The 13,679-nt window shown below is 49.5% G+C and overlaps 2 protein-coding genes across 2 annotated transcripts in view; one reads left to right on the top strand and one right to left on the bottom strand.

The window, feature by feature from the left end:
• ILRUN (inflammation and lipid regulator with UBA-like and NBR1-like domains) overlaps positions 1 to 7,726 on the bottom strand; it is a 28,247-nt gene extending 20,521 nt beyond the window's left edge. Inside the window, exon 1 of the mRNA XM_048925713.1 lies at positions 7,457 to 7,726. Coding sequence (XP_048781670.1) covers positions 7,457 to 7,614 — 158 coding nt within the window. The 5' untranslated portion in view covers positions 7,615 to 7,726. The remainder of the gene's footprint in view (positions 1 to 7,456) is intronic.
• A 1,644-nt stretch (positions 7,727 to 9,370) lies between these two features.
• On the top strand, positions 9,371 to 13,343 carry SNRPC (small nuclear ribonucleoprotein polypeptide C). The gene is made up of 6 exons (XM_048925732.1): positions 9,371 to 9,453; positions 9,719 to 9,761; positions 10,173 to 10,281; positions 11,319 to 11,408; positions 11,979 to 12,083; positions 12,984 to 13,343. The coding sequence occupies exons 1-6, from the start codon at positions 9,446 to 9,448 to the stop codon at positions 13,106 to 13,108; spliced, it is 480 nt and encodes a 159-aa protein (XP_048781689.1). The 5' UTR covers positions 9,371 to 9,445; the 3' UTR covers positions 13,109 to 13,343.
• The last annotated feature ends 336 nt before the right edge of the window (positions 13,344 to 13,679 follow it).

Here is a 13,679-nt window from a genome sequence, read left to right as displayed (position 1 = left end):
AGATTTTGCTCCTATGGCTCCTGGCGCCCTTTGCCAGCCATAGAAGTGGACGTTCTTCCAGCACTGATTCTCCTGAGCCGTCAGGAAAAAAACAAAGGTCACCCTTCCAGTGCAATACCAATTTAGCCTTCAACTTCAGATCTCACACCGCACGCAGCACTTATATCACAGACAGCAACTTGAGGACATTTATTAAGTCGAGCAGAAGGACCTTTGACAAATGGATTCGGTTGCAGATGGCTGCAATGAACTGAACGCCAGGTTCCATTTCTCTCCCTCCGAGCAGCTCCCCATTGAAAGCCAGGCAGCTGCATGGCCTCAGCACTCACATGTGGCAGAATGCCTGCTGTGCCCAAAGCAGCTCAGGGGTTATCTCCCAGAAAGACGTGACAAAGGCTAAATGATACAGAGCACAATGACAGTAACATACGGCCCTGTGTAGGAGGCTCTGTACTCTTTCCATAACCGAATTGTCAAACTTTACAGCTCTTGCTCCCACTGCCTAAATGCAATATGCAGGGCAGCACCAGAGCACCCAACGAGGCATCTGTGTTAAAAACCAAGCATGCAAGAGAAGCAATGCAACAGATGGATCGTTTCTTCCTCCTCAGTGATGGATCTTCTTTACACAGTACAGGTGGAAGAGACTGAAAACAGACATGCAACACATCCCGGTGAGGCAATCCTCAGGCCACTCCTTCTGCTTCTTCATATCTTCTTTGGAACTGGATTGACCAAAAGAGCTCCTGCAGTAGGAAGCACCTTGAAGCATTAGAGAAAGCTGGAGAGGAGATAGAATCATCACACCCCAGGAAAGGCACCTTTACCTGCACTTGGCTTCAAAGGTTTTCGATAGAGATGACACACGGCAATTAAGGGGGAAAAAGTCCCATGACATTTTGAAGGTCTGGAAGCGATTAGCTTTCAATGACACCACTTCTGAAAGCCAAAATTTGTATATCCATTATCTTCAGTCTTGATCTCTCCTACATTAAACCACGAGGCTGAGAAACTAAGATGTTAAATTACCCAAAAGGAGGGAAGCTGAAAGCTTTGAACTGAAATTACACGGCTTTAGAGGGGAGAAAACGCCAGCTAATTCAGAGCTTATGTATTTTCCTTATACAAAACCACAGAAAAACATTTCACTGTTTCAGCTGAAAACAGCCAGTTCCAAAACACAAGTGGGATGTTCCAGGAAGTCCACAGAAACCTGTTGTGATCAGCAGCTATGCACTGTGCACAGATAGCAGGAGGAGAAAGGCCGCAGAGAAGGCACACCCTCCTCAGGGCTCTCAACCCTCCAGCAGTCACTTCCCCTTATCAGGCTTTCAGATACAAACACAACAAGCTGGCCGTTATCGCAGTCCCCACTCCCAGCTGAGCACTGCACCTTGCCTAGCAGCAGCAAGCAGTCTGGCTGACAGAATCATTGCCAGTGCTGTTTTAAGTCCCATCCCCAGCAGCTGAACCCCCAGAAGCAGGCAGTCAGGAGCTTTCAGTCTGGGGTGAAACATTTTGGGAATGTCCCTGCAGAAGCTGCTCTCTGCTTGCCCCAGCTCTTCCCAGAGGAAAGTCAGCATGAGCTGCCACAGCACAGGAGATTCTGTAACTGCTAATTCCTCAGCATAAACCATGTCACCGATCCATAGTTGTCTGCACTAAAGGGGGATTAAGCTCCAGAAAGTGCCTGAGAACAAGTTCATGCATGTAAAGCAGTCCAGCTGGCCGAACATTGCATTGCACCCAACTCCTTCTGCTACCCTTGTCTGACTGCAGCTCCATCTCACATGCACTCCATTTTCCAAGTCCTGTCCCTAGGTGCACAGCACAACTCCACTGCAGTGTATTCTGCAGTTAAACACTATATTTGAAGTATTTTTGCTCCAATGTTTGAGCTGTTGTGGAGAAGAGTTGTTAGATCTGTTTCTGTGCTGTCTTTTGTGCCTGCGAGGACAGCAGAGTCCATCTGTTGCTTCAGAGTAAGAACACCACGGAGTTCAAACCTCCATCCTTCCTCCTCTTTGAAATGATCTTTTAAGCCAGGTGCATCACACTTCTCACTGCGTTCCCTTCAGCGGGCCACCACCTGCAAGCATTAATCAGACTAGAGGATTAAAACTTTAAACACTTGCTAAGTACTGAGGTACATCAGGAACAGAGACTTCTTGTTTTCCTCCTCGATCACCTGATAGAGGAAGAGGAGAAGGAAAGCTCGGTGACTTTCCCCATCACCTCCCCAGAAGGTGCCCAGAGCAGCACGAACCCAAATTAGTTCCCAGGACTGGAGACCAAACACACAGAGAGCCGTGATGCAATCAATACAGGCGGCCTTTGGAACAGCCAGATGATCAAAGGTTGGTTGGTGCAGGGCAGATGCAGTGAAGGATGCACATTGCACCTGGTGTCCTGGTAGTGCTGGCAAGCTTCAGGGCAGCCCAGCTTCACACGTCCTTACAATTGCTTCCTACACAGCCTCACCCCATACATGTTGGAAGCATAACTATTTGGAGGCTCAAATGAAAGATGACTGCATTTCGTACCAGCAAGTCTTTTAAATACAGCAAGCACAAAAAAAACCACCTGGCTACATTAAGCTGGGAGGAGCTGAAGAGCTTTGGACAACACCTGTGACCTGCTCGTACCTGAGCTGGAGCTTTTCAAACCCCAGCTCTTCTTGCAAAGTGCCTGAAGATCTCAGCAAAGCAGACAAGTCTGTTAACAACCTGAATGCAGGTGTTCATCAAATAAAAAAGCACAGCCTGGATATCAGGAGCAGGGGAACCAAGGGGCTACTGCTACCGGGAAATGCATTGTGTGCAAATAGCTTCTGATGATTGATTGTTCATGTCAAATTACGCCCCAATGTTTCACCTAGCCGTACTGAGGTCTGAACAACACCCCAGCACTCCATCTCAAGTGTTCACACATGCTTCCATGCACAGATCTGAGGTTTCCTGAGCGAAGGTTCCTAACATCTTTGCTAGAAAGCAGAAGCACCTGAAGTCAGACCAAAAGCAATTACAAGGCCATCACCAGCTCAAACATGCCTTGAGACCTGCAGTCAAGCACACCCACTTCTGAGCAACACAGGTGGTTCATTCAACACTGAGCATCCCAACAGCCAACCCAGGGGGATAAAAACAACAATTTAAGACAATTTGAATTTTGTCAGAAGTCAATATTCAACCTTTTCTCTGCAATCAACAGAACGCAGATTAGAGCTCTGTATCATCAACCAAAGCACAGAAATATGTCAGCAGATGAAACCAGCCTACAGCTGCAAGTTCTCAGAATGAAGACAAGAGGGGACCTCTAGAAGAGATCTACCTTGAGGAGGGCCCTATGGAGACTTTTGCCACCAGAAGCCAGATCAAACAAGATGAGGACTTGCAGCAACAATAAAATGTTGGGCTTTTTTTTTTAAACCTAATGCAAACCATCAATATGTGGCACTCCACCATTAAATGCAGCATCACACCTAGCAGAATAACAGAACTCAGCTTTCCCAACAAAAATGAAAGCGTAAACAAACACTGCTTGTAAATCATTGGAACGTGCACACAAAAATAAACCTTCCAAATTAGGAACCCCTTCGCAGCCAAGTGTGCTGCACAAAGGATGTTCAATCCAGCACCACCAGATACTTCAAATCAAATTAATTCACTTTCCCAGGGAATTGAAGAAGCTCCAAGTTTTACTCGGCAACCTCTCACCCTCTAATTTGGTATAGCAGCCAACAAATGAAATCCCCTCTTCCTTTTCACAATACAGTTCCCATACCAGCTTGGAAAGAATCCAATGTCTTTTAAGAAATGGCTCTTTACTGGGCACAGACAATTGGAAAACCAACCATACACACGTGCTGTGCAAAGCCTCCTCTGCTCCTACGCTCACACCAATCCTTAGTGCTGATGACCAGCGCTGGTTGCCATTTAAGAACACTTCCAAACACCCTGATCCCAGCCACCCAGAGTCCCTGCACTGCTCCTGCACTAAAAGCCTTGAGCAGGTATTCAAGTGCAGATCCATTCAGTGCTGATGACATAAAACAAGCCCGAATTTTAAGAAAATAACTTCCCAAAAGGAGTTTCTGCTGTAGGAAGAGTGAAACGCACCGAGCTGTGCAGGCTCAGACACGCTCCAGCCACAGCGCAGGGAGCTGCAGTCAGCACTACAGCTTCACCTCGGCACACACAGAACAGCCTGGGTTGCAAAGGAGCACAGTGCTCATCTCCTTCCAACCCCCTGCTGTGTGCAGGTCACCAACCAACAGCCCAGGCTGCCCAGAGCCACATCCAGCCTGGCCTTGAGTGCCTGCAGGCACGGGGCATCCACAGCCTCCTTGGGCAGCCTGTGGCACATCTCTGCTGGGGTCCCACTGAGCCCAGTGGTGTGCCTGCAGGTTGGGGCGTGCTGTGCCAGGCAGGGGGGGTTTCATCCCAGATGCAGCGGCAGCAAAACACCCTCAGCCTCTGTTCTCCTTCTGGAGAAGGAATGTTTTGGTGCCAAAGCACCTGATGGAAAAGTTCACTTTTAGTTTTACACCAAAAGCCAAAGTTCAACCTTTAACCCAAACTCCAGGACTTTGAACAGTAAATAAATGACAACAGGGAGCCCGTGCTTGCTGCTCTATTAGAACCAGGACCCGTGAGAGGGCCTTAGCAGAAACACAAGCAGTCAGAACAGCCCACAGTCAGAATTCAGGCTGTAATTCCAAAGAGGCACAGCTCTAGGAAAGTGTTTAATAAACAACAGGGAAAAAGACAACTGAAAGCATTTAACCTGTCTTTCTTGAAGATCAAAGAGCAGACTCAGAAACTACAGACGCATGCGTTCACCTGGAGCATTCCTGCAGCACTGCCAGTGAAATCAGCTGGCAGTTTCTTTGCACTGTCCTGAGCCTGAAAAATACCTGGGGAGCACATTGAGCGACTCCAGGTGAGCTGGAGAGGTGGGCTCACTTTTAAAGGCTCCTCTGTGTTTCTTCACCATCACCAAACCACTCTTTTGCCCCAGATCTGAGAACAGCAGTGCTCAGATAACTCGCCCCTCCCAGCAGAACTGCTCATTTGTTTTAAGTGTTAAATGCAATTCCTCATGAATACACTGGAAATATTATTTCAAAACACATTACAGATTACACACAGCACCATCTCAAAGGCCTACAACAAGGAAGTAGCTTCAGGCCTGCTGACTGTATCATTATCAAAGAGCAGGCTGCCACATTTACGAAGAAAGTTTTTGTCCAATTAGTCTCTATGAACATATCTAATAAGAGCTCAGGCACCAAACAAGTGCCCTAAGCCCTGCTGTGACCTCCTCACCATTTCCTGCACACCAGCATTAATTCTGACACAGAGAACGAGGAAATATCACTGCAGTGCTGCAGCTTTAGCAAAAAAAAAGTGATTTGATGGTGTCACTGAGAGGAATTATTTGCAGGACAGAATGGTGGTAAAAGATTCAGACCCTCGTTCTACACCAAGAAATCTCCTGTTGTGCCGCTGCCCAACATCACCTGGAGTAGAGTGGGTTACAGCACTGACTTCCACGTAGTCCTTCGACATAACAAAGGAAAGGTGCATCCAGAAAGGGGAAACGTGGCTTGGTTGAAGCTTTTTGCAACAGCACAGAACAGGATTGGCACATTCAGGCCGACACCGCAGCGAGGTGGGAGCTGGGAATGGGACAGAAGCTGTACAGCACCCATAGCTCAGGGAAGCAGCATCCTGGCACAGACACCCGAGGAGAACCAGCAGCACCTGTCAGCACGGCTGGCCCGAGCCTGGGCTGCTGAAAGGCTACACCTCACAGGCCGCAAGCCCACTGCAAGAGCCCCAGCTGATCCTCCCGTACTGCTGGATGTGTTACACCAAGCTAAAAGAGTTCTTTTTTTTTACACACGCACACCCCCAGCCAACAGGGCTAATTAACTTATCCTAATTAAAGAAATCACGCTATCAAATTTTTTGCTGCCGGAGTCGTGAAATCCAAGCCATTCTGATCACTGAAGACCATCCCTGGAGGTGCTCAAGAGATGTTGAGACATGGGACTGAGGGACGGGGTTCAGTGGTTGGTTGGACCAAGTGATCTTGGAGGCCTTTTCTAACCCTGATGATTCCATGATTCTTCAACTGTAATCAAATATGTAATGTTTAACAAAGGGGCTCAAGGGGCTGTACAGAAGCTACTGTTACTTCACTCCTACAAAGGAAAGCAGCACTTCAGCACAAACCAGGAACACTGGGGTTATACACAGTAACCCCACCAGTCACTTTCCACCTTCTGCTGGAGTTTCCTCTCCCCAGGAACATCACAGAACAGCAAAAACAACAAAAAACCCACACCACAACAGCAGTGTCACAGTGTCACATGTAGCACAGGTAGCGTTACTCATGTTATCAAGACCACATGAATGAGGCAGGAAAGCATTTCCTGTCCTGCACCACTTCTCCAAAGCAAACTCCTGAACTCCTCTAGAGCAGAGGCCTTATTTTACATCACATCAGCTTGTAATTGTATTATTTGTTATTCCCTTACTCCTTCTGCAGAAGCAGATTTGCAGTATTTACTATAGGGCTGTAGGAAAAGTGAAAGAAGTGAAAAGACGAAGTTGACTGCTTCGCCATATTTCTGTTTATTAGTTCAGCAACTCCACACAAGTTTCGTTTTGTTCTCAACTGTTGCTATCCAGGTTTTCAATTCAGACTCCCAGTTTCAAACTGGAAGTTTCTGGAGTTCATTTTATGCTGTTAATGGGTAAAGCAGAGTCCGCCTCAGTATCTGCTGTTAATAATTTCTGAAACACAGGGCGCTTCACCTCCCCGCATCCTTTGCGGGGACGGGATGTAAACAACAAGAAGGGCACTAACCCAGATGTGAGCCAACTCACCGGACTGCTATCAGCGGTGGGCTTAAAGGTACAAGCAGCAATAACGAGGAAACCCCACACATCGGACGGCAGCAGCCCCACCGCGCTCTTACAGCCGCCGGGTTTCCCCACGCCACTCTCACTCCTCGCTTTCCGTTTTCTCACATTTTCCCCCCAGCTGCAGCCTCCCCCATTACCTGCACTTCTGCTTTCCACAAAGAGCCTTCACAAAATCAAGAAAAACAACAAGGAAAAGGCTCGGCTAGCCCCGTGTGCGAGCAGAGAGACCAAGGGAGCTTCACAACCCCTCCGCTCAGCCTTCTTCCCTCTTTAACGACCCGGCCCCACGCAGCCTCGCCCAGAAATGCTCCTTTAAGGCCTCCCCAGCCCCAAATCCCCCCCACTAATCTCCGTTAACAGCCCTTCTCCCCCCTCGCCGGCAGCAGCCCGGCCCGCCGCCTTCCCACGGCGGGGCCTGCAGCCCGCGCCGCTGCCGAGGCCTCTCCCTGCCCCCCTCAACCCCAACCCGGGGCCGAGGCCTCCTCAAGCCGTCGACCCCCAGCCGCCTCCCGGCCCCTCACCAGTTGGTCATGTCGAGGAAGAAAGCGCAGCCGGCCGGGCTAAGCTGGAAACCGAGGAGCCTCTGGAACTCGCCGATCAGCACGTCCTTGTCGGTAGTACCCAAACAGCTGAACTTCTGCATCAGCTCCGCGTCCAAATCCACGTCCATGCCCTCCATGGCGAAGCGCGCCCCGCCGCCCCGGGGTCGCCCCGCTGCCGCCGCCGCCGCCGCCTCAACGCCGCATGGGGGCGAGGGGGGAGCGCGGGCACGGCGGGGGGCGGGGGGGAGGGGGCGCGGGCGACGCCAGGCGCTAACGGCACTGCGCATGCGCCGCTCCGCCCTGGCGCACGCGCTTGTGACGTCACCGCGCCGGCGTTTCCCCGCGCTCTGCACGGCACTGTTCTGTTGCGGAAGGGGAACCGCAAGGGCGAGCGGGGAGTGGATGCAAATGAGAGCGTGGCGTACGCCTGGCGTGACGCGAGGGCGCAGTGCAGCCAATGAGAGCGGCGGAAAGGAAGGCGATTTGCATAACCCCCCCAGCCGCACGTTCCCATATATGGAGGCGACGCGGGAGGCGAGCCGCGTGTTTATGTATGCAAATCAGTCACGTGCGGACGGGGCCGTGTGACGTCACCGGGAGCTGTGGGGCGGCGCAAGGGCTGCTGGGACGGCGGGGCGGCTGTGCGCCTTCGGGCCTGGAATTTTCCTCAAAATGCTGTTTTTTGCCTGAATTCCCCTCAAAGTGTCGCTTTTTGCTAAAGTTTCCCATTTTATGGTGGCAGTTCCGCGCACTGAGCCCTGACCTCAGCGTCTCACATGGGAAACCTATGTGATGTCTCAAACACAGGCCCTGACCACCCTTTAGCACTGACAGGGCGAGCACAGGCCATTATGCCTTCATTTCTGACTCTGTTTAAGACATGCTGAGCTTTAACATAAGCGTGCTAAGCTACAAAAGGCGTTCTAAACACAGGCCCAGCTGAGGGCTTTGTAGTGCTGTGCAGGGCGGTTTTGTTCTGACAGTGCCACCCTTGTGTTGGGGTGCGTGGGTAGAAATGAGTAGCGGCTGTACAGGGGGTGAGGGTCAGTGTGGAGACTGCACAGAAAAACAAACAGTGGGATTACAAGCAAAATGAATAGAGCATATCGTCTTGCAGCGCTCATTCTTTGCTGTAAGACTTAGTAAGTAGTGCTGCCCCTGTCCCTGCAGCCCCAGCAAGCAGGGTCGCGCTGTCACCACCTGTGTTGTATGCTGGATCTTGTGATCTGTGATGCTGATACAGACTGCGGTGGCAGGGCTGCGTCCACGTGGCCATGCCAAGTACCTGCCTACCTCCATGGTGTCTGGAAAGCCCTGGGTTCAACCACAGGATCATAGAATGGCTCTGTGATTGAAGGCTCTGTGATGGCTTTGTAGAAAAAGGGGTCTTAAATCACAAATGGCTCTGTGATGGAAAGGAGTTTAAATACCATTCAGCCCCAACTCCCCTGCCATGGTCTGAGTGCTCCCCACCAGATATCCAGTGCTCCATCCAGCTTGGTCTTTAGCAACCCCAGGGATGGGGCACTCACAGCTTCTGTAGGCACAGTGCCAGGACCGCACCACTGCCTGGGAACCTCACTCGTGGTACTGGCACGGCTCCCAGGGCTGTGGACACAGCCCCAAGTTGCCACAGCTCAAGGGGTATTGGGACGCTGCTCTCAGCCATTGAGTTTGGGTTTGGGTAGTGCTGCGTTGAGATGGGGTTGGACCCTACGGTCCTTCCCAGCTCGGGTCATTTCATCATCCTGCGGTTTAGTGATTCAAGCACAGATGCAGAGCCGGGGAGCCCGCTGCTCCGAGCGCTGAGGAAACGCAAAGCAGCCGCGCTGCTTCGTTTGTCCCTCACGCGCCACCGTCGAGAGCGCGCCGAGCATCCTGTGGGCTCGCCGGGGTCACGTGACGGAAGGAGCTGCCGTGTCGCCGTCTGATTGCGTCATTTCCTGGTGGCGGCGCGCGGGGAGCACCATGCCCAAGTGAGCGCAGCACCGGGCAGGAGGGCGGGACGGCCTCGGGAGGGGCTGTGGGCTTCTGGAGTCTGTTAGGGCTCGAAGCCGCCTGGTTCGGCAGCGGGGGGGTTAGGGGCTCGCGTTGGTTCCGCTCTCTGGCAGCGTGGGAAGATGGAGGGTGGGTCCCGGTGGTGCAGAGCGCTGAGAGCCGCTGTGCTGCGGCTGTGGAGGGCTGTGCTGTAACAGCCACAGCGTGAGGTGCCGTCGCTAACGGGTCCTTTTCCCCCGCCAGGTTTTACTGCGACTATTGTGACACGTACCTCACTCATGATTCGGTGAGTACCGAGCCTTCATCTTTGGTTCTGACTGTACCAAAGTGAAACTTGCACGGAGTAAAAGCAAGTTATTTGAAATGCTGAGGTGTTCTGCTTGCTTGTCATAGCAGAAAGAAAGAAAGAGGAGGAAGAGGTGTGCCAGAAATACTCAACAACTCTTATATTAGTAGGAGGCAGCTGGCTTAGCATTAGCATGCTTTGTGCTCAAACTTGAGTCTTGATCATGGTAGTTATATATATAAGTTATATGTAAGGTAGTTATATATAACGGTTGTGCGGCACTTTTCCTCTCCCTGCCCACAAAAACCAATCTGTTCTGTGCTTGCAAAGGAGATAGCTGTATCAAAGTTCCTAGAAATTGTGGTGTTACGTGGTGTTTTGTGAGCTTTAGGTTTATGTGATTTTTCTCAGCCCTCCGTGAGAAAAACTCACTGCAGTGGCCGAAAGCACAAAGAAAATGTGAAAGACTACTATCAGAAATGGATGGAGGAACAAGCTCAGAGCCTGATTGATAAAACAAGTAAGACGAATCCTTTTGTGATCTTGGTGTGCTTTGCTTTTGCTTCTGTCTTTAAGTGCTTTCCTTCCTTTTTTCCTGTGCTGATTCAACATAACTTCCCTGGTTATTCTGTGAAACACAAATGAAAATGTGACTTAGAATCTGAACTCATCCCAGTGTGATCTTTGCATGACAGATGGAGCCCTGTGTGATGGGCCCTGCAGCAGTTAAAGTTTTAGTGTTGCTGAGGTGGTTGTGGTTACACCCACCTTTAGCACTGCTCATAACGTATGAGCTGCCAGAGCACACAGCTATGCCTGTGGTCAGGGATTTAGACTTTCTATCTCAGGCTGCTGAGTTGTAAACTAACACCCTTAGGGTCAAGTTTTTTTGATAGTGAAAGTGTCCTTGGTTGTTTTTGTTTTCCTCCCTCACTGCTGTAGGCTTCAATAAAGTTTCCTTTATCAGTGTTGGGGATTCATCTCCTCTAAGCTGTCTCCCTAATACAAATTCTTTTCAGTCTGAATGGGATAAATAGAAGTGCCAAATTCACCTTAATGGCAACTTTCTTCTTTAGATGCTTCCAGCTGTCGCATCTTTGGCTTTCTTTTTGATCAGCTCCAGTCTCTTGAGTTTCTTCTTTTCCCTTTCACACTAGATATTTTCCATGCTTTTTGTCACCTGCCTTTTCTCAAGATAACATGGATTAATCTAATGATCCTAGGTGAAAAGTTACAGCTGCAAATCATGTGACATATTTTCTCTGCTATCTACTACAGTAGGTGTGTGAAATTCATCACGGAGCTCTCTAGTCTCAGCTGGAGTAATTACTGTAATAACTGTCTTCAGGAATATCAGGTGCTTCCATCTTGACAAGCAGTGTAACCAGGGATTTGTTCCAGAGTAAGAACAAATGAGTTGCACCACGACGCTAAGTATGTTTTGAGTGCTGGCCGTGGGAAGGAGCGTTGAGGCAGGAGCTTCCTCTGCTTAGTAACTGTGTTTTCTTCTGGGATTCTTTCTCTTTTTTTTTCTTTTTTTTTTCCCCCCCAATGTAGCGGCTGCATTTCAGCAAGGGAAAATTCCACCGACCCCATTCTCAGCACCACCTCCTGGAGGAGCCATGATCCCACCGCCTCCCAGCATCCGTAAGTCCCTGCTTTTGGGCTGTAATTGCAGACCTCTTTAGCAGCGTTCTGTGTTTCCTGGGCTTGCCAAGAAAAGTCCTCTTAGCTTGGGATCGAGCAAGGAAGCGTTGAGCTCGTGAATATTGGAATGTAAGGGAATGCACTGCAAGATCTTCGGGTTGTTGTGCCTTAGTAATGCTGAGTGCACCAAGAGAATCGTGTGCTCCCTCGTTACTTGATAGCTGCTGTGCAGATAACCCTGAAAACTTCCAGCACAGTGGGGTTTTTCTATAATAACGTAAGATTGATAACCTTGTTTTGCCCTGTGATTGGCAAATGGTTGAGATCCCTTTGTGCAGAGCCTGGCTGTGGCAGTTACTTGCATTAAATATGCAAAGTTGGAAATAATAGCTGGGCTATTCTTTGCTTCTCTATCTGGCACCTGAAGTCAAAGCTGAAACTGAAAACGAAGGCAGGCAGTTGTAAAACAATGAAAGTTATTGGAATTACTGACGTTTTCTGTGAAAGTTAATAACTGTTTGAAATGGCACATTGCTGAGGAGAGCACCTAACTGATCTGTGTGTGTCCAGCTGGCCCCCCGCGGCCTGGCATGATGCCGGCCCCCCACATGGGTGGACCACCAATGATGCCAATGATGGGCCCACCCCCGCCAGGAATGATGCCAGTTGGACCTGGTAAGTGGGAAAATAATTCTCTGTGATTAGCAGTCGCCAGCCTGTTCTGTTCTGTCCTTTACTGCTTGTCAAAAGCGCTTACGAGTCCTGCTGGAATGATTGCTGTGGTAAATGGCAGTTCTTCTACCTCTAGTCTTACAGCACAGCCTTTAATTATTTAGCAGCTTTATGATTGCAGCGCTCTCATCTTTGCACTAGAGATGCTCTTCAGCAGTAGGTGAAGCTTATTGTTTAAAATGTCCTGCAGTAATGTATTCCAGAGAAGCAATTTACCTCAAAAAGGTAAACTGAAATGTTTTGTTCTGCTTATTGGCATTTGAAGGATTCTCAGAGGACGTTTTACTGACTCAGTTCCTGGAGCAAATCTAAGGGAATACACACATGCACACCAAAAGCAGTGAAGTGCACCTGCAGGTGCTGCAAGTCTGGTAGATGATGCTCTGTGACACAGGCAGCGCAGTGGCTGCTGGGCAATGAATGGAGGGGCTGCACTGAAGGCACTGTCTCTGCTTTTTGGTAAAGCACCTGATGTCCTTTGGCAATGCTGTTCCCCAGCTGTAAGAAGCACACCAGGCCTTATGCAAACACCCTTAACTGGAGGACTTTGCAGCACTTTATTCCAACTGAACTTTCCAATTCAGTGATGGAGCTGGCGTCTCTTAGGAGTAGCTGAAATAATTTTGTCAGTCAATATTGTCAAAGCCAGACACGTAACTCAGAAATGTGATTCTTCCTCTACTAATTTCTAACATCCTTCAGGGAAGCGTAACCCATCCCCCTGTGTTCTGGATCCAGATGACACACTTGAAAATGAAAGCTGTCTGGGGAGGAAACCTGCACGTTCCCAGCAGCTGCTGATCCTGAGAGCTTTCCTCTGATGTCTTCTCTTTCCTCTCATAGCTCCAGGGATGAGGCCCCCGATGGGAGGACACATGCCAATGATGCCAGGGCCCCCAATGATGAGGCCACCCTCGAGGCCCATGATGGTGCCAACCCGGCCGGGGATGACCCGTCCAGACAGATAAAGACGTGGAGCCCTCTGGTTCTTTTCATGTTGTGCTCTTCCATGTGCTAAAATGCCGTAGTCCTACGTCCCAAGGGTTTTATATGAAAGCAGGGTGTAGATGAGATCTGCTCTTATTTCAGATTGCAGGCTGTTTGCCTTAGATGCGCACTGGAGTGATGCTTTTGTAACTGGTCTGGTTTTTGGTTTGTTTCCCTGTTGAAATAAAACATTGAAGCTGGTTTATGTATGGAACACCTGAAGCCTGCTGTGATTTTCTGCCTGGCAGGACGTCTCTCTTCGCTGCACCCTCTCCACTTGTGCTGCACTTTGCTTTTTAAGGTTTCTTTTTTCCTTGAGTCGACTTCCACATCACACCCCTAGAGAGAGGAACGACTCTGCTTTCTTTGACTAGAAATTATTGCTTCAAAACAAGCATGCATGGTTTTAATTTACAAAAGTGATGTCAAAAAGGTCTGCAGTCATCTCCCTAACTGGGGAAACTAACATTAATCGGTGTTAATTCCTAACGAAGCGGGATGAGTTTAATAAAATGTTGATTCCTTGTAGTGAGAAGCAAAGAGATGCTGTTA

Source organism: Lagopus muta, chromosome 24 (assembly GCF_023343835.1).
Source record: "Lagopus muta isolate bLagMut1 chromosome 24, bLagMut1 primary, whole genome shotgun sequence".
Taxonomy (NCBI): Eukaryota; Metazoa; Chordata; class Aves; order Galliformes; family Phasianidae; genus Lagopus; species Lagopus muta.
Note: the sequence above shows the minus strand (reverse complement) of the source record. Positions and strands in the feature narration are given on the sequence as shown.